Source organism: Schistocerca gregaria, chromosome 3 (genome assembly GCF_023897955.1).
Source record: "Schistocerca gregaria isolate iqSchGreg1 chromosome 3, iqSchGreg1.2, whole genome shotgun sequence".
In the NCBI taxonomy this organism is placed as follows: Eukaryota; Metazoa; Arthropoda; class Insecta; order Orthoptera; family Acrididae; genus Schistocerca; species Schistocerca gregaria.
In genome coordinates, this window is record NC_064922.1 from 752,776,330 (window position 1) to 752,797,738 (window position 21,409).

Below are 21,409 nucleotides of genomic sequence, written 5' to 3' on the forward strand. Positions count from 1 at the left end.
GAAATTAGAAAAAGCCTTGTAGGTAAACCAGTATTGAAAAGGAATAAATGCCAATTAACCAGTCTACACTCAGAAATCCAAAATGGGAGAAAAATATTACCCTTCGATGTGAACAAAGTACTCTCAGAACCTAAGAGCTTGTGTAAGTCACGATGTTGAAGCTTTTTCTGGCACATCAGTATTTTTTTTGTACTTTTGAGATTAATTAATAGGGCCTATTTTTTCCCCAATTGATATCTTTATTCTCTATTTAACTTATAAGCATCATTAAATCAACAAAGTCATCATTTGGCCCCAAAAGGAAAACTCTTTCCTTGCTTATTAGCTCTTTCTTGCTTTTCCTGTAAGCATTCACAGAGAATTTTAACAATGCTGTTCTAAGTTAGGAAGGTTTATTGCTTAAACCAAATCTATTGCCATTTTGTTTCAGATCAATGGGCATTTGACACATCCTTTTGAGCAGTTTATCTTATATACTCTTCATTTCACCATTCCTACAAAAACCAACACACATTTCTATCACACTATAAAGAAAGACTAACTCTGACACTGTGTTTGTGGAGTGCATCATCAAATGAAATAATTATCTGCAACTAGTTTACCATGCTTCTAAAGAATGAAGTGGCCTCTTATAAGCAAAGGGAAAAACTGTTGTCAATGTAAAGCTAATATTTCAAATAATGGGAACTCCAGGTAGGAATATCAACAATGTAGGAAAAGCCAGATTGCTACTTACCATAAAGACATGTTAAGGTGCAGACAGGCACAATTAAAAGACTGGCATGCAGCTTTCAGCCACAGCCTTCCTCAGTAAAAGAAACACATACCATTCACACACACAACCGAGCACACCTCATGCACACAGGACCACCAACAAAATTGCGGCCCAAGATACTGTAGCTGGCAGTTGTGTGTGTGAGAGCTGTGCTTGCTTGTGTGTGTGACTGGTATGTCTCTCTTTTGCTGATGAAGGCTGTGGCCAAAAGCTTTATGTAGTTGTCTCAATTGTGCCTGTCAACAACTCGACATGTCTTCTTTACGATAAGTAGCAATCTGTCTTTTCCTAAATTGTTAGAGCTCTTATTTATATTTCAAAATCAAAGTTAATTAAAAAAAGAAAAAGGAGAAACTTTCATAGCTTTGAGAATACGAAGATACACTATTCATAAAAATGTGAAAGACTGCACAAATGTAATTACGAGGAACAGACAGGATCAGCATAAATTTCCTTCCATTGTCCTTGTAAAGGTATTTTTAGGGTGAAATAAGAAAATACATAAGCCAACTAAAGTTTCAAAACAAATGTATGTAAAACTTTATTTGATATTTTATAAATATGGTAGTTTAACAGTTCATAAATAAATACAACCTCTGTTTCATTTACAACCAACAATAGGTTCTTGTGCAGCATTGTGGAATTTCATTTCAGTTGTGCCTCTAGCTCTCGTTCAACAATCTTCCTGTATTCGTCAAATCCACCTTCAATACTTTTCACTTTCCCACCTCCACATACCCAAAGTTCTTTACAAACCATTCGAATAAGGCGTTCGTCATGAGACACAAGAATAACCCCACCCTAGAAAAAAATATCAATGTGATTAGTAGTAATATTACTATCAGCTGCAGCATGAAATAAATGAGACATTTGACAACTAGAACATGAAAAATCAAATTACTGAAATGCGGTAAGCTTAAAATTCTGAAAAAGTAGCAGCAGCATCTGACTCATGGACTACTACATATAGTTAGTACACATCAAGAACTTTACAGTTGGGTGGGGTTAAAATGTTCACAAATGTCGTTGTACACACATCAAAAAAGTTTTGCATCATCTCTACACCAAAAGTTCCGGTACCGCACAGAAAATTAGACTAGAGATCAACATAAACATGATTTCCACCCTTTTATTGCTCAATACTTGCATGTTGTACCACCATACAGTGAGACCTTCAGAATTGGTGGTCCAGATTGCTGTACACACCGGTACCTCTAATAACCAGTAGCACGTCCTCTTGCATTGATGGATGCCTGTATTTGTCATGGCACACTATCCACAAGGCACTGTTTGTCCAGATTGCCCCACTCCAAAAGGCAATCCGGCGTAGATTCCTCAGAGTGGTTGGAGGGTCACGTCATCCAAAAACAGCCCTTTTCAATCTATCCCGGGGCATGTTCGGCAGGGTTGATATCTGGAGAACATGCTTGCCACTAGTCGAGCGATGTCATTATCCTGAAGGAAGTCATTCACAAGATGTACATCCGATTGTCTGGTTGAAAGCATATGCGACACTCATCGGTGAAGAGAGCATGATGCCAATCCTGATAAGTCCATTCGGCATGTTGTTGGACCCATCTTTACTGCGCAGCATGGTGTCGTGGTTGCAAAGATGGACCTTGCCATAGACGTCGGGAGTGAAGTTGCGCATCGCGCAGCCAATTGCGCACATTTTGGGTCTTAACATGACGTCCTGTGGCTGCACGAAAAGCATTATTAAACATGTAGGTGTTGCTGTCAGGGTTCCTTCGAGCCATAATCCACAGGTAGCGCTAATCCACTGCAACAGTAGCCCTTGGAGGCCTGAACGAGGCTTGTCATCGACAATTTCTGTCTCTCTAAACCTCCTCCATGTCCGAACAACATCACTTTGGTTTACTCCGAGGCACCTGGACACTTCCTTTGTTGAGAGCCCTTCCTGGCAGTGGACACAATCAAACTGTGGTATTGACCGGCTAGGCATGGTTGAACTACAGACAACAAGAGCCGTCTACCTCCTTCCTGGTGGAATGACTGGAACTGATTGAGTTGTTTACATCTTTGGGCATGTTTAGTGACATCTCTGATCAGTCGAAGGGACTATGTCTGTGGTACACTATCCATAGTCAACATCTATCTTCAGAAGGTTTGGGAACCGTTGTGATACGCAACTTTTTTGACATGTGTAGTTATCAACCATTCAATGGGTAATGCTGGCTGCAGGATTTGGTTTCTTTGGTGTACCACAGACAAATATGCTTGATTATACATTCAAATTCATATTCATTATTCATATCAGATGTGAGTACCAATGGCTCAGACTATCATCACTGACAGATGGTCATGTTAGTTCCTAGACCACACTGTCTAGCAATAGTTATGGCATGATGTCTGGCGAGATACAATGTCACTGATTGGCAGGAATTAAAGGAGGGAAACTTGGAACATTTAAAAACTTGGCATTCCAACTTTATGTGCATTATAGCCACTACTGAGGTTTGTAAATCAAGTCTAGTGCTATTGGTGTGCTTAAAAAATTATGTGTATCCCTCACAGGGTAAAAAGGATAGATTTTAGAATGTTGTAATACCTGGGTAAAAAACTGTGGATAAGAACATTACATAGAGTGTATGGACAGAAGTTTTTTTTGTGGTGTATCAGATTTTTGACAGTACTAATCTTGTTTTGTGGTACAGTTTTAGGAAATCACATCCTTAGTGAAATATCTTATTGAAGGGTTCCAGGCCTGGCTACTCCTTGTTTCAAAATACTGACTGTGCTGAGCCACAATCCCCACAGAACTTGATTGGGCACAAGTTCATATAATACTTCCAGGACATGGATTATTGTTATAAATGTTTAACAAGTGAACCACTATAAATCTCTCTCAATTTCTTCTGAATAAGGATTAGGAATGAAGTAAAAAGCAAAACATGAACAAAACACGAGAAAAAAAATGCTATTCTCATTGAATGAACAAACTTTTAGTTTAAGAAGCTGCAAAGACCCTTTAAGTGGATGCAGATTATGATGACAATGGAATGATTAATTACATTATGATTCATGAATATATCTCCAGTTTAAGAACTGGTGTTTAATGACTACAATAACATTACTTACTAACTGAAGATTTATTGCACAGATACACAATGACAAGCAACAACATCTGGTGCCTGAAGCACGAGCACATTATTAACCCTTTTGCTGCTACGCGTGTGTATAAATATCCTGCTCTGCCATACCCCAAGTGTTACGGATGCACATACGCATGCCAAATGGGCTTTCCTACAATGCTACGTATGTCTGTATGCATCCTGGGCCAATGACCTCTAACTACTGCAGACAAGTTACATACATATTTTGGCAAATAATAATAATAATAATAATAATAATAATAATAATAATAATAACCACCACCACCACCACCACCACCACCAACCAATACCCCCCAACTCCAGTTCCCCAAGTGTGGTGTACAAGCACTTGCAATCTCGGCCTGTCTTCATACATCATCTGCTTCAGGACAATTTCCCATGTGCGTCCTCCTCCCCTGCAACTGATATTTCAGTCTCTAACCAGCATTTTCTTAGTCTTCTCCATGGTCTTTTTCCTATGAGATTCAGGTTTAAGTACTTTTTTGGCAGGTCTTTTGCTGTTCATTCTCATTTTGTGCCCATACCACTGAAGCCTGTGTTTCTTTATGACACTGGTAACAGGAACCTCAATACCAGTTCCATTTATATTCTCCTCATTCCTGATTTTGTCCCTTCTAGTTTTTTTGATTCAGAGTTCTAATGAATCTCATCTCTGTTTCCTGAATTCTGCTGAAGTCTTGTTTAATAGGGATATGCTTCTAAATCATTTGTAAGGATTGGTATGAAATAGGTGTAGTACATGGTTGCTTTCGCTTTTTGTGGTATCTTATTGTCCCAAAAAAGATTTCTGATTTAACTTAAGAACTGGATGCTTTTTATGTCCTGCTGTGTACTTCCTGCTTAATGGTGTTGTCTTTCGTGATCATGCTTCCTAGGTACTTGAAATGGGAAACAGATTCTACTTGGACCCCTCCTAGAAATATATTAGAGGTAGTTCCTTGTCAGTTGGTCATTTCCATTGTCTGTGTTTTGCTTATTTTCAGTCTGAAATTTTTGAACATGTTATTCCAATAATTAAGCTGCTGCTGTCCCTTGCCATACTATCAAATCAGCAGCAAAAACCAGGGTATGTAGTCCACTGTCTGTTTTTTTTAATTAATTTTACTATCTTGTACACTACTGTTACACACAGCAATGGTGAAAGGGCAGTTCCTTGTTGGACAACTCTCTTTCGAACCATTCTGATTGTCTGTTGCCTATCGGTGAATAAAATTTCACGTATTTATCATACAACATATGTGCCTCATTCCACATTACTATTTGCAGGGGGAAACAAACCCACACCCCCTCCTTTCAGTATCCCTCATCATTTACTCATTTACAAGATAGGACGATTGTTATGACAACGCGATTTGTGATGCGCAGAGATGCAAAGGGACGCATTGTGTGCGACTGTATTTAGGACATAAAACAAAATGAGATACCCTCCTGCTCTCAATTTTAAATAAAATTTTGATACCTTATCTACATTTAATTCACTGCAATGTGTGAGCTAAAATTAACTATGTCCAAAGTTTACGCACTGTGTTTCTACCACTGCAAACTCTTTACAATTTCATATAAAGTTTTACTTAAGTTGATGCGGCACAGTACATACGCCAGGTAACAAACAGAAATTTAGTTCTTTATCGAGTGAAGATTTGAGATTGTAATATAAGCAAAAATCATCTTTTTCCACCAAATAGTTTTGAAAAATTGGATTATTGGTATTTCGTATCAGCCAAAACACCATATCTCACCACAGACAAGAATTTGGCGAGCAGTGTAGCTATGACAAAAGGAAGTAGAAACACAAAGGCTCAGCTAACTGTGAGTTCTGCTGCAATATAGTATATTTACTGCTCAAAGGGTATGGGATGTCACACAGCGAGGCTGTACCATGAACTAACTTTGTCATGTGACTAGGTTACAATCACATTCAAATTCAAACTAGTGCATGTTATTACTAAGCAGTGCAAGCATGAAAATTGATCACGAAAAGTGATAACAGAAATTAGCCCCGCGGGGGGGAGAACTTAGCCCCGCGGGGGGGAGAACTTAGCCCCGCGGGGGGGGGGTGGTGGTGGAACTTAGCCCCGCGGGGGGAACTTAGCCCCGCGGGGGGGGGGGGGGGTGGTGGAACTTAGCCCCGCGGGGGGGAACTTAGCCCGCGGGGGGGGGGGGGGGACTTAGCCCCGCGGGGGGACTTAGCCCCGCGTGGGTGGGGGCGGGGGTGGGGAACTTAGCCCCGCGGGGGGGGGACTTAGCCCGCGGGGGGGGGGGGGGCTTAGCCCCGGGGGGGAACTTAGCCCCGCGGGGGGGGGGGGGAACTTAGCCCCGCGGGGGGGGGGGAACTTAGCCCCGCGGGGGGGGGGGACTTAGCCCCGCGGGGGGGGGGGACTAGAGCCCCGCGGGGGGGGGGGGGACTTAGCCCCGCGGGGGGGGGGGGGGACTTAGCCCCGCGGGGGGGGGGGGACTTAGCCCCGCGGGGGGGGGGGGGACTTAGCCCCGCGGGGGGGGGGGGGGGACTTAGCCCGCGGGGGGGGGGGGACTTAGCCCCGCGGGGGGGGGGGGACTTAGCCCCGCGGGGGGGGGGGGGGGACTTAGCCCCGCGGGGGGGGGGGGGACTTAGCCCGCGGGGGGGGGGGGGACTTAGCCCCGCGGGGGGGGGGGGGGACTTAGCCCCGCGGGGGGGGGGGGGGACTTAGCCCGCGGGGGGGGGGGGGGACTTAGCCCCGCGGGGGGGGGGGGGACTTAGCCCCGCGGGGGGGGGGGGGGGACTTAGCCCCGCGGGGGGGGGGGACTTAGGCCCCGCGGGTGGGGGGGGGACTTAGGCCCCGCGGGGGGGGGGGGGACTTAGGCCCCGCGGGGGGGGGGGACTTAGGCCCCGCGGGGGGGGGGGGACTTAGGCCCCGCGGGGGGGGGGGACTTAGGCCCCGCGGGGGGGGGGACTTAGGCCCCGCGGGGGGGGGGGACTTAGGCCCCGCGGGGGGGGGGGACTTAGGGCCCCGCGGGGGGGGGGGACTTAGGCCCCGCGGGGGGGGGGGACTTAGGCCCCGCGGGGGGGGGGGACTTAGGCCCCGCGGGGGGGGGGGGACTTAGGCCCCGCGGGGGGGGGGGGACTTAGGCCCGCGGGGGGGGGGGGACTTAGGCCCCGCGGGGGGGGGGGACTTAGGCCCCGCGGGGGGGGGGGGACTTAGGCCCCGCGGGGGGGGGGGACTTAGGCCCGCGGGGGGGGGGGACTTAGGCCCCGCGGGGGGGGGGGGGACTTAGGCCCCGCGGGGGGGGGGGGACTTAGGCCCCGCGGGGGGGGGGGACTTAGGCCCCGCGGGGGGGGGGGACTTAGGCCCCGCGGGGGGGGGGGACTTAGGCCCCGCGGGGGGGGGACTTAGGCCCCGCGGGGGGGGGACTTAGGCCCCGCGGGGGGGGACTTAGGCCCCGCGGGGGGGGACTTAGGCCCCGCGGGGGGGGGACTTAGGCCCCGCGGGGGGTGGACTTAGGCCCCGCGGGGGGGGGACTTAGGCCCCGCGGGGGGGGGACTTAGGCCCCGCGGGGGGGGACTTAGGCCCCGCGGGGGGGGACTTAGGCCCCGCGGGGGGGGGACTTAGGCCCCGCGGGGGGGGACTTAGGCCCCGCGGGGGGGGACTTAGGCCCCGCGGGGGGGGACTTAGGCCCCGCGGGGGGGGACTTAGGCCCCGCGGGGGGGACTTAGGCCCCGCGGGGGGGGACTTAGGCCCCGCGGGGGGGGACTTAGGCCCCGCGGGGGGGGACTTAGGCCCCGCGGGGGGGGGACTTAGGCCCCGCGGGGGGGGACTTAGGCCCCGCGGGGGGGGGACTTAGGCCCCGCGGTCGGGGGGGGACTTAGGCCCCGCGGGGGGGGGGACTTAGGCCCCGCGGGGGGGGACTTAGGCCCCGCGGGGGGGGGGACTTAGGCCCCGCGGGGGGGGGACTTAGGCCCCGCGGGGGGGGGGACTTAGGCCCCGCGGGGGGGGGACTTAGGCCCCGCGGGGGGGGACTTAGGCCCCGCGGGGGGGGGGACTTAGGCCCCGCGGGGGGGGGGGACTTAGGCCCCGCGGGGGGGGGGACTTAGGCCCCGCGGGGGGGGGGACTTAGGCCCCGCGGGGGGGGGACTTAGGCCCCGCGGGGGGGGGGACTTAGGCCCCGCGGGGGGGGGACTTAGGCCCCGCGGGGGGGGGGACTTAGGCCCCGCGGGGGGGGGACTTAGGCCCCGCGGGGGGGGGGGGACTTAGGCCCCGCGGGGGGGGGGGACTTAGGCCCCGCGGGGGGGGGGACTTAGGCCCCGCGGTGGGGGGGGACTTAGGCCCCGCGGGGGGGGGACTTAGGCCCCGCGGGGGGGGGGACTTAGGCCCCGCGGGGGGGGGGGGACTTAGGCCCGCGGGGGGGGGGGGACTTAGGCCCCGCGGGGGGGGGGGACTTAGGCCCCGCGGGGGGGGGGGGACTTAGGCCCTGCGGGGGGGGGGGACTTAGGCCCCGCGGGGGGGGGGGGGGACTTAGGCCCCGCGGGGGGGGGGGACTTAGGCCCCGCGGGGGGGGGGGACTTAGGCCCCGCGGGGGGGGGGACTTAGGCCCCGCGGGGGGGGGGGACTTAGGCCCCGCGGGGGGGGGGGACTTAGGCCCCGCGGGGGGGGGGACTTAGGCCCCGCGGGGGGGGGGACTTAGGCCCCGCGGGGGGGGGGGACTTAGGCCCCGCGGGGGGGGGACTTAGGCCCCGCGGGGGGGGGTCTTAGGCCCCGCGGGGGGGGGACTTAGGCCCCGCGGGGGGGGGACTTAGGCCCCGCGGGGGGGGACTTAGGCCCCGCGGGGGGGACTTAGGCCCCGCGGGGGGGACTTAGGCCCCGCGGGGGGGACTTAGGCCCCGCGGGGGGGACTTAGGCCCCGCGGGGGGGACTTAGGCCCCGCGGGGGGGACTTAGGCCCCGCGGGGGACTTAGGCCCCGCGGGGGGACTTAGGCCCCGCGGGGGGACTTAGGCCCCGCGGGGGGACTTAGGCCCCGCGGGGGGACTTAGGCCCCGCGGGGGGACTTAGCCCCGCGGGGGGACTTAGCCCCGCGGGGGGACTTAGCCCCGCGGGGGGACTTAGCCCCGCGGGGGGGACTTAGCCCCGCGGGGGGACTTAGCCCCCGCGGGGGGGGACTTAGCCCCGCGGGGGACTTAGCCCCGCGGGGGGACTTAGCCCCGCGGGGGACTTAGCCCCGCGGGGGGATCTTAGCCCCGCGGTGGGGACTTAGCCCCGCGGGGGGACTTAGCCCCGCGGGGGACTTAGCCCCGCGGGGAACTTAGCCCCGCGGGGAACTTAGCCCCGCGGGAACTTAGCCCCGCGGGAACTTAGCCCCGCGGGGAACTTAGCCCGCGGGGAACTTAGCCCCGCGGGGAACTTAGCCCCGCGGGGAACTTAGCCCCGCGGGGAACTTAGCCCCCCGCGGGGAACTTAGGCCCCGCGGGGAACTTAGCCCCCGCGGGGAACTTAGCCCCGCGGGGAACTTAGCCCCGCGGGGAACTTAGCCCCGCGGGGAACTTAGCCCCGCGGGGAACTTAGCCCCGCGGGGAACTTAGCCCCGCGGGAACTTAGCCCCGCGGGGAACTTAGCCCCGCGGGGAACTTAGCTCCGCGGGGAACTTAGCTCCGCGGGGAACTTAGCTCCGCGGGGAACTTAGCTCCGCGGGGAACTTAGCTCCGCGGGGAACTTAGCCTCCGCGGGGAACTTAGCTCCGCGGGGAACTTAGCTCCGCGGGGAACTTAGCTTTGTAGGAAATTTGACAAATGCTGTTTACAACATTAATTTTACTGACAATGCGAACCTGAAAGGTGTGATAGTGTCGACAAAGAAAGAAACGGAAGGTGAAAGATGTTTGACAACCAGAAGTTAAATCACTCAATGGTGTGTAAATTAGAGAAGGATGGGGACAATCTAGATTGGAGCAGGATTCAAGTATGCATTCGAAAGCAGAAAAAGTAAAATGCACGTAAATATTACATTCATGATATCAATAAATGACCCCCCCCCCCCCAATGAACCATGGACCTTTTGCTTGTTGGTGGGGGAGGCTTGGGTGCCTCAACGATACAGATAGCCGTACCGTAGGTGAAACCACAACAAAGGGGTATCTGTTGAGAGGCCAGACAAATGTGTAGTTCCTGAAGAGGGGTAGTTCCAGGGGCAACAACCTGGATGATTAACTGATCTGGCCTTGTAACACTAACCAAAACGGCCTTGCTGTAGTGGTACTGCGAACGGCAGAAAGCAAGGGGAAACTACAGCCGTAATTTTTCTCGAGGGCATGCAGCTTTACTGTATGGTTAAATCATCCTCTTGGGTAAAATATTCTGGAGGTAAAATAGTCCCCCATTCGGATCTCCAGGCGGGGACTACTCAAGAGGACGTCATTATCAGGAGAAAGAAAACAGGCATTCTACGGATCGGAGCGTGGAATGTCAGATCCCTTAATCGGGCAGGTACGTTAGAAAATTTAAAAAGGGAAATGGATAGGTTAAAGTTAGATATAGTGGGAATTAGTGAAGTTCGGTGGCAGGAGGAACAAGACTTCTGGTCAGGTGAATACAGGGTTATAAATACAAAATAAAATAGGGGTAATGCAGGAGTAGGTTTAATAATGAATAAAAAATAGGAGTGGGGTGTAAGCTACTATAAACAGCATAGTGAACATATTACAGTGGCCAAGATAGACACGAAGCCCATGCCTACTACAGTAGTACAAGTTTATATGCCAACTAGCTCTGCAGACGACGAAGAAATTGAAGAAATGTATGATGAGATAAAAGAAATTATTCAGGTAGTGAACGGAGATGGAAACTTGATAGTCATGGGTGACAGGAATTCGACAGTAGGAAAAGGGAGAGAAGGAAACATAGTAGGTGAATATGGATCGGGGGTAAGAAATGAAAGAGGAAGCCGCCTGGTAGAATTTTGCACAGAGCATAACTTAATCAAAGCTAACACTTGGTTCGAGAATCATAAAAAAAGGTTGTATACATGGAAGAATCCTGGAGACACTAAAAGGTATCAGATAGATTACATAATGGTAAGACAGAGATTTAGGAATCAGGTTTTAAATTGTAGGACATTTCCAGGGGCAGATGTGGACTCTGACCACAATCTATTGGTTATGAACTGTAGATTAAAACTGAAGAAACTGCAAAAAGGTGGGAATTTAAGGAGATGGGACCTGGATAAACTGACTAAACCAGAAGTTGTACAGAGTTTCAGGGAGAGCTTAAGGGAACAATTGACAGGAATGGGGGAAAGAAATACAGTACAAGACGAATGGGTAGCTCTGAGGGATGAAGTAGTGAAGGCAGCAGAGGATCAAGTAGGTAAAAAGACGAGGGCTAAGAGAAATCCTTGGTGTAACAGAAGAAATATTGAATTTAATTGATGAAAGGAGAAAATATAAAAATGCAGTAAATGAAGCAGGCAAAAAGGAATACAAACGTCTTAAAAATGAGATCAACAGGAAGTGCAAAACGGTTAAGCAGGCATGGCTAGAGGACAAATGTAAGGATGTAGAGGCTTATCTCACTAGGGGTAAGATTGATACTGCCTACAGGAAAATTAAAGAGACCTTTGGAGAAAAGAGAGCCACTTGTATGAATATCAAGAGCTCAGATGGAAACCCAGTTCTAAGCAACGAGGGGAAAGCAGAAAGGTAGAAGGAGTATATAGAGGGTCTATACAAGGGCAATGTACTTGAGGATAATTTTATGGAAAAGGAAGAGGATGTAGATGAAGATGAAATGGGAGATACGATACTGCGTGAAGAGTTTGACAGAGCACTGAAAGACCTGAGTCGAAACGAGGCCCCGGGAGTAGACAACATTCCATTACAACTACCGACGGCCTTGGGAGAGCCAGTCCTGACAAAACTCTACCATCTGATGAGCAAGATGTACGAGACAGGTGAAATACCCTCAGACTTCAAGAAGAATATAATAATTCCAATCCGAAAGAAAGCAGGCATTGACAGATGTGAAAATTACCGAATTATCAGTTTAATAAGTCACAGCTGCAAAATACTAACAAAAATTATTTACAGAAGAATGGAAAAACTGGTAGAACCCGATCTCAGGAAAGAGCAGTTTGGATTCCGTAGAAATGTTGGAACACGTGAGGCAATACTGACCTTACGACTTATCTTAGAAGAAAGATTAAGGAAAGGCACACCTACGTTTCTAGCATTTGTAGACTTAGAGAAAGCTTTTGACAATGGAGACTGGAATACTCTCTTTACAATTCTAAAGGTGGTAGGGGTAAAACACAGGTAGCGAAAGGCTATTTACAATTTGTACAGAAACCAGATGGCAGTTATACGAGCCGAGGGGCATGAAAGGGAAGCAGTGGTTGGGAAGGGTGTAAGACAAGGTTGTAGCCTCTCCGCGATGTTATTCAATCTGTATATTGAGCAAGCAGTAAAGGAAACAAAAGAAAAATTCAGATTAGATATTAAAATCCAAGGAGAAGAAATAAAAACGTTGAGGTTCGCCGATGACATTGTGATTTTGTCAGAGACAGCAAAGGACTTGGAAGAGCAGTTGAACGGAATGGACAGTGTCTTTAGAGGAGGATATAAGATGAACATCAACAAAATTAAAACGAGGAAAATGGACTGTAGTCGAATTAAGTCAGGTGATGGTGAGGGAATTAGATTAGGCACTGAGACACTTAAAGCAGTAAAGGAGTTTTGTTATTTGGAGAGCAAAATAACTGATGATGGTGAAAGTAGAGAGGATATAAAATGGAGTCTGGCAATGGGAAGGAAAGCGTTTCTGTAGAAGAGAAATTTGTTAACAATGAGTGTAGATTTAAGTGTCAGGAAGTCGTTTCTGAAAGTATTTGTACGGAGTTTAGCCATGTATGGAAGTGAAACATGGACAATAAATAGTTTGGACAAGAAGAGAATAGAAGCTTTCAAAATGTGGTGCTACAGAAGAATGTTGTAGATTAGGTGGGTAAATCACGTAACTAATGAGGAGATATTGAATAGGATTGGGGAGAAGAGAAGTTTGTGGCACAATTTGACTAGAAGAAGGGATCAGTTGGTAGGACATGTCCTGAGGCATCAAGGGATCACAAATTTAGCATTGGAGGGCAACATGGAGGGTAAAAATCGTAGAGGGAGACCAAGAGCTGAATACACTAAGCAGATTCAGAAGGATGTAGGTTGCAGTAGGTACTGGGAGATGAAGAAGCTTGCACAGGATAGGGTAGCATGGAGAGCTGCATCAAACCAGTCTCAGGACTGAAGACCACCACAACAACATCAATAAATGTATTATTAGACATAAATTTCTGCAATGTCATAAACAACATGCAGAAAACGGTTTCTGTGTAAGTATAACACACACACACATAAATATTTAATTTATGATATCGATAAATGTATTATTAGACAGCAATTTCTGCGATGTCATAAACAATACGTAGAAAATGGTCCCTGCACAAGTCAAACAAAAGTTGTGTTCTAGACCAGGAAATAAACATTGAGAAACAACTATTACATCTATGGGATTTGTATTTAAAATATGTTTGAACAAATGAGTCATTATTTTTCAAACACATTACATTGCAAATAAATATTGAAAAGTGATAATAACCAACAAATACTGTAAACAGCATCCGGCAACATTTCATTATTAAGAAAGTAGAGTTTTGCTTCATTGTCACTTCTTATCGACAAATACAACAGGAAAATTTCCATCATGTAAAAATCAATACAAAAAAATTTAAAACACATACAGACAAAGAATGCTGAATTTTTGGTATTAAGTAAGGAACACTAAAGTTCTCTTTATTCCATTGACAAAATTTGGCAAGAATATGGTTCCCTCCCTATTGCCACCATACCCTCAATCTGAAGTGTACACAACTGGTCTTGCATCTTGCAAAAAGTAAGACTCTTAGTTGTCAAATCTTTCATAGCACTCTGACTTGAAAAAATGTCTGATGTTTCTGCTACTAGTACATAAATGTGTGTCACCTTGCCTAGTACAAGCCTTTTAATGAAATGCTGCTTCGGTGACTAACTTGTCAATTTTGATGCTTTATGCACAAAATACGGGAAAGGCAACCACTCACCTACAACAGACTGACTTGTGGCGCATAGACTCATGCAACAGAAAACAGTATTGTGAATACCGGTTTTTGTCGAGTATATCAATGTGCCACACATCACTCTAATGTAGATGAGTGGTTGCCTTTCCCTTATTTTAAGTATTGGTCAATCATGGAATCTCTATTATTGCTACATAATTTTGCTGCTTTTATGTTCAAGTAGCTTTTCAGTTAGTCTTACAAGGCTGAGTGGATCTCCTTTCAGACCTTTCCATAAATAAATAAATAAATAAATAAATAAATAAATATTGATGTGGTCACCGGGAATCAAACCAGAGACCTCAGCGTTACCAGCTGAATATGCTAACCATGGTCAATTTGCTTTAGCAGCTATGATATTGCTTTTTGTGTTGTGACATTAGGAAACTAACTGCTGTGTACTGCACCAAAAAGTGTGTGACTACTATTAGAGGAGAGATACGGTGATGGATGTAGAAACTGAAAATGTAATGGAATTGGTTGGCATAGATTCGAGCAAAGGATCTGAATTGCCATCCATGACTAATAGCAGATGACAAATCAGCAGTCACTGATGTGGAAAGCAGTTACATCACTAGGGAAGATAGTTTCATAGATACTGCCAGTGAAGCATTGTGAGCAGTTAATGTGAAAAATATTGTATGTTCCGTTTTTATTCTGCTTCTAAATGGGTACTTCACTTGGTGGTACTCGATGGGTAGCACATCGCAATGCTCCAATTGTAAGATTACTGGAGAGTGTGCTAATACTACCTAATCACCCTGCTTATCAAGGGTATATACATTGATGCTGCCACTGTAGCCAGGTTACCAGTTTGGTCTGCTGAGTAATACATGAATCCATTTTTAAAACAGCAGCATACCAGACAACAAATCTTTACAATACTATAATCTACTTTGATTTAAATGTAGAGAATATAAGATAGATTATTCTGAAATCAGCAAAAACATTAACAGCAGTAGCTGTCAGCAGTATAATTAAACTATGGGAATGTTTCTGGAAAACACTATAGGATCTTTTGTTATGTTACCTATGATAGAATAAGAAATTATTTAATAACTGTCTATGTGCCTTCTGGTATTAAAAATGTTGAAAAGTGAAACTGTAGTAACTGGAGATAATTGACAAAGGCTGCATCAAAGGAGAAGAATTATATTTTAGAAGCAAATATTCATCACTTTACATTTAGACTGATTTTCTGTGTGAATTTAGTCTCTCTCATGATACGTCCTCAGTGAAGAATCAGCAAGATTTTGAAAAATTCGGACAATGTTATTGTGCAGGAAAGGGCTACATACAGTGATTTTGCGTACAACATAAAAAAACTTTATACTTTTGCGAACACTTCGAATTTATCATCAAAGTGAAGACTGGACTGAAAGTTTATTTGCCAAAGTAGGTTGACATTATTTGAAAAGTTATATTCAAATACCATAATTTAGTGATATGTGATTTATGTGCATACGACATTCATGAAGATGATGAATCAACATTGATTTCAAGTCAAAACAATGCTTAAATAACACATTAAGTGCCATGTCAGCCACTGGTAACTGACAGTGTAAAATACAATATATATAATGAAACAAAATTACACTGTTTTAAATTACAAGGGCATACTGAAAAGCAATGCCTCCAGATTTGTTATGTGGCAACTCCTAAAGCTTTTTAAACAAAACCGATGCTGTAGACATCAAGTGTGGTCTGGTATTGCCCTGCTGAAGGTGAAGGTACTCCAGTTCTGAACAAATTCTTTGAATTTGTGATTTTGGTTTTCTGAGGATCTGTTTCTCATTCACTGACATAGTTATGTTACACACTGCCATGCTACAATTTGGAAACCTCTAGTAGCAGAGGTTGGCAACTTGTGCCAGCAGAGTGGGAAAGTCAACCAAGTAATATGAAAGACATGTACGACTAATATCTCAACTGGTATTGAGAACTGAATAAAGAAATTGGAGCCATTACCTTGCAGCACAAGCTTGTACACTGTTTCACGTAACTACTTACAGATTATTTTACTGCTACTTATAGTTTTATTTATTACACAACTGTATAATTATCTTGCTTAAATATTTCTGACTGAAGAATTTTAACATACTTTATTGAAACAGAGTAATGACAAAAACCGTTGCCCTTCATGGATATCACAACATGCAGCAACTTGTTTAGTCCATTTTCTGGCCATTTCTCTATCACATTGTACTGCATTTTCTTTACATTTCACATCTTTTTTTCCCCTGTCCATTTGCTAAAGTATCCTCCTCCTGACTGCTGTGATACATATCAGTTCGTTCGTTCGTTCAGCTATTTCTTTGAACAATTTATCCAGCACAAGTACCTAAAAAAAATCTACACAATTTAGCATAAAGAACTGCACTACTATCTGTTTCACACACTTCAACTGACATTTCCACATTCAAGGCTGGAGACAGATGCCTGCACTGGACCAAGACTCATAGAGAACTGAATGGAAATAAATGTCAGATAGTTCTACAATGTTTGTATTGCTCTTATACTGTAAACATAATCTTATCTAGAAGGTCAAATGTTCAGCAAGACAAAACAAACTTTGTGATTACTGTGTTGAGTGAATGCCCATAATCATTTTAGACATAATTATCTTGGGCTAAGATAAGAAACACTGTCCTTTATATGTTTACACACCTGCAACAAGTAAGTGTCCATCTCAGAAGTGTACTTGGCACAACTACACAAAATACCAAGATACTTCAAAGCAAAAGCTATGGCCTGATGAAGATTTCCTTATAACTTTGGGTGGCAGTCAATGTCTTAAGGAATCACGAAGTTTTCATACTGAGGTTTTACGTGCACTATAACCAAGGTGGGCCTGTAGCTCATTTTATGTGAAGAATAGTTCAAAAACAGCAGCAACGGAGGGTGCAGTCAGTGTTGTGACTTAGCAATTTGGCACTGTTCCCTCTGTTTTGACTCCAGTTCCTGCAGAAACTATTTTTCCCTTTCCTCATTTCTCAAATTTCATACATTTTCTAATTAATGTACATGTGGGAGATGTTAGAATATTTCAAAACATCAACTAAATTGTTCCACACTAGTTTCATTAGTCAAAGCAATACTTCTGATGTGGTGATTCTATGTTGCACTTTATTGTACTGGTAATTTAGTTAATTAATAACTATACATAACTGAAAATCCTACTATAGTCCAATACTGACCATTCTGAAGACTGGAGGTAGCAGCGGTTAAAATAATTGTTATATACAAGTTAATATTCAACCATAAATACTAAAACATAATTCTCAGTGATGTGTTTTGGCAATCAAACTTCAAACATCTGGCTGTCTATGTTAATCTTATGTAAGCATGCAGTTTGACAGCACAATGTCAAAATACAAAAAAACACAAAATTATCTCTATGTGAATACCTCTCATCTGACATTAAAAATGTCGACTTCAAATCCAAATAATTTTATGTGGTTTATGTTTTGATCTTGTGTGTTTTTGAACAGCATGATCATGTAAGCCTAAGTTGGACAGCCCGATGATGGGAACTTGAGTGCAAAAACTCATTGCTGAGGATTATGTTCACAGTGTTACTGGTTGTATGCTAAAATTCCAATTCCAATCAAAGCAGGTGCTGGAAGATGTGAGAATAACAGAACTACCAGTTTAGTAAATCATGGTTGCAAAATACTAACAAGAATTCTGTACAGAAGTAGAATGGAAAAACTGGTAGAAGCCAACATCGGCGAAGATCAGTTTGAATTCAGGAGCAATGTAGGAATACAAGAGACAATCCTGGCCCTGTGACTTCTCACAAAAGACCCATGACTTCTCACAGAAGATAGGTTAAGGAATGGCAAACCTTATGTTTATGCCATCAGTAGACTTAGAGAAAGCTTTTGACAATGTTGACTGGAATACTCTCTCAGAATGCTGAAGATTACACAGGTAGATCACATAACTAATGAGGAAGTACTGAACAGGACTGGGGAGAAAAAGTTGTGGCACAACATGACTAGGAAAGGGATCAGTTGATAAGAAACATTCTGAGGCATCAAGGAGTTGCCAAGTCAGTACTGGAGGGAAGCGTGGGAGGCAAAAATCATAGAGGGAGGCTCAGAGATGAATACAGTGTGCAGACTCAGAAGGATGTAAGTTGCAGTAGTTACTTGGGGATGAATAGGCTCGCACAAGATAGTGTAGAGGGCTCCATCAAACCAATCTTTGGACTGAAGATAACAACAAAATATTAAATGTTTACAACAAACCTAATACATTATATCATAAGAAAAATGCTGTTATCTAATATGCTTTTCTGGGCATAGTGATGCCACTAGTTATCAAAATTGGTAGTTCAACATTTAGACAACATATTTCTAAGTCTGTGAAACTAATTAATGTATGATATAATTAATATTCAATTTCCAAAAGAGCTACACCTTACTTTGCAGATTTTTGCCTCTGTGCTTGTTAAATTCTGAACTTTGCCATTATTCTTTTATTTGCCCAATTTTTATGCACCACATGGCATACATCAATAATTGTTTTGAGTCATTTAATTAATGTGTTTTGCATAATTTACAATAATTTTTAATATGGCACCCTGAATAGCAAACTCTAATGTACATCTACATCTATACTCTGCAAGCCACCCATGTGGTGGAGGGCACTTTATGTGCCACTGTCAATGTCATTACGGTTCGTGGGAAGAACAACTGCCGGAAAGCCTCTGTGCGCGCTCAAATCTCTCTAATTTTACATTCGTGATCTCCTCGGTACGTATAAGTAAGGGGACACAATAAATTTGATACCTCATATAGAAATGCACCCTCTCGAAACCTGGACAGCAAGCTACACCACGATGCATAGCGTCCCTCTTGCAGAGTCTGCCACTTGAGTTTGCCAAACATCTCCGTAACGCTATCACACTTACCAAATAACCCTGTGACGAAACACGCCACTCTCCTTTGAACCTTCTCTATCTCCTCTGTCAACCCGATGTGGTACGGATCCCACACTGATGAGCAATACTCAAATACAGGTTGAACAAGTGTTTTGTAAGCCACCTCCTTTGTTGATGGACTACATTTTCTAAGGAATCTCCCAATGAATCTCAACCTCGTACCCGCCTTACCAACAATTAATTTTATATGATCATTCCACTTCAAATCGTTCCACACGCATACTCCCAGAAATTTTACAGAAGTAACTGCTACCAGTGTGTTCCGCTATCATATAATCATACAATAAAGGATCCTTCTTTCTATGAATTCGCAATACATTACATTTGCCTATGTTAAGAGTCAGTTGCCACTCCCTGCACTGAGTGCTATCCGCTGCAGATCTTCCTGCATTTCGGTGCAATTTTCTAATGCTGCAACTTCTCTGTATAATACAAGATCATCTGCAAAAAGCCGCATGGAACTTCTGACACTAGATCATTTATATAGTGAAAAGCAATGGTCCCATAACACTCCCCTGTGGCATGGCAGAGGTTACTTTAATCTGTAGACATCTCTCCATTGATAACAACATGCTGTGTTCTGTTTGCTAAAAACTCTTCAATCCAGCCACACAACTGGTCTGATATTCCGTAGGCTCTTACCTTGTTTATCAGGCGACAGTGCGGAACTGTATCGAACGCCTTCCGGAAGTCTAGGAAAATAGCATCTACCTGGGAGCCTGTATCTAATATTTTCTGGGTCTCATGAACAAATAAAGCGAGTTTGGTCTCATACGATCGCTGTTTCCAGAATCCACATCAATTCCTACAGAGTAGATTCTGGGTTTCCAGAAATGACGTGATACGCGAGCAAAAAACATGTTCTATAATTCTACAACAGATCGATGTCAGAGATATAGGCCTATAATTTTGCGCATCTGCTCGACGGCCCTTCTTGAAGACTGGGACTACCTGTGCTCTTTTCCTATCATTTGGAACCTTCCGTTCCTCTAGAGACTTGCAGTACATGGCTGTTAGAAGGGGGGGGTAGTTCTTTAGCGTACTCTGTGTATATTCGAATTGGTATCCCATCAGGTCTAGTGGACTTTCCTCTGTTGAGTGATTCCAGTTGCTTTTCTATTCCCTGGACACTTATTTCGATGTCAGCCATGTTTCCGTTCGTGCGAGGATTTAGAGAAGGAACTGCAGTGCGGTCTTCCTCTGTGAAACAGCTTTGGAGAAAGGTTTTTAGTATTTCAGCTTTATGCATGTCATCCTCTGTTTCAATGCCATTATCATCCCAGAATGTCTGGATATGCTGTTTCGATCCACTTACTGATTTAATGTGAGACCAGAACTTCCTAGGTTTTTCTATCAAGTCGGTACATAGAAGTTTACTTTCGAATTCACCGAACGCTTCATGCATAGCCCTCCTTAGGCTAACTTTGACATCATTTAGATCCTGTTTGTCAGAGATTTTGGCTGCATTTAAATTTGCAGTTAAGCTCTCTTTGCTTTCGCAGTAGTTTCCTAACTTTGTTTTTGAATCACAGTGGGTTTTTCTCATCCCTCACAGTTTTACTCAGCACATACCAGTCTAACACACATTTTACGATTGCCTTGAACTCTTCCCATAAACACGCAACATTGTCAGTGTCGGAACACAAATTTTCGTTTTTATCTGTTAGGTAGTCTGAAATCTGCCTCCTATTACTCTTGCTAAACAAATAAACCTTCCTCCCTTTTTTTTTATTAGCCTATTTACTTCCATATTCAGGGATGCTTCAACGGCCTTATGATCACTGATTCCCTGTTCCACACTTACAGAGTCTTATCAGTAGGTCCAAGATGTTATCTCCACGAGTCGGTTCTCTGTTTAATTGCTCGAGGTAATTTTCGGATAGTGCACTCAGTATAATGTCACTCGATGCTCTGTCCCTACCACCCGTCCTGCACATCTGAGTGTCCCAGTCTATATCTGGTAAATTGAAATCTCCACCTAAGATTATAACATGCTGAGAGAATTTATGTGAAATGTATTCCAAATTTTCTCTCAGTTGTTCTGCCACTAATGCTGCTGAGTCGGGAGTTCGGTAAAAGGAGCCAACTATTAACCTAGCTCGGTTGTTGAGTGTAACCTCCACCCATAATAATTCACAGAAATTATCCACTTCTATTTCACCATAGTCGTTTGTCAAATGACTGTGGAATTTCCAAAATAACAATCTGTTCACCAGACAGTCTTTCAATAATATAACATCGCTGAAAATCTTCAGTCTGTACCCAGTCCTGGTTGTGTTAGTAAACACATATACTCACGTTGAGGCTGTTCCCAATTACTGCTTGTGCAACAGCATAAGTTGTTTGCAATAATGTGTATATCAATATCTGCAAAAACTGCGTAATGCTGATGTCTAAAAACTTTTAAGTTATTTCTTTAACTCTAATGGATATTTTGACTGAATTGTG

General features: G+C 45.6%; 1 protein-coding gene across 1 annotated transcript in view; it reads right to left on the reverse strand.

Annotated features, from left to right (window-relative positions):
• Positions 1–1,286: 1,286 nt before the first annotated feature.
• The window catches only part of LOC126353923 (ATP-binding cassette sub-family F member 3), a 93,712-nt gene continuing 73,589 nt past the window's right edge, over positions 1,287–21,409 (reverse strand). The window contains exon 13 of the mRNA XM_050003166.1: positions 1,287–1,576. Within this exon, the coding sequence (XP_049859123.1) occupies positions 1,421–1,576 (156 nt within the window). The 3' untranslated portion in view covers positions 1,287–1,420. The remainder of the gene's footprint in view (positions 1,577–21,409) is intronic.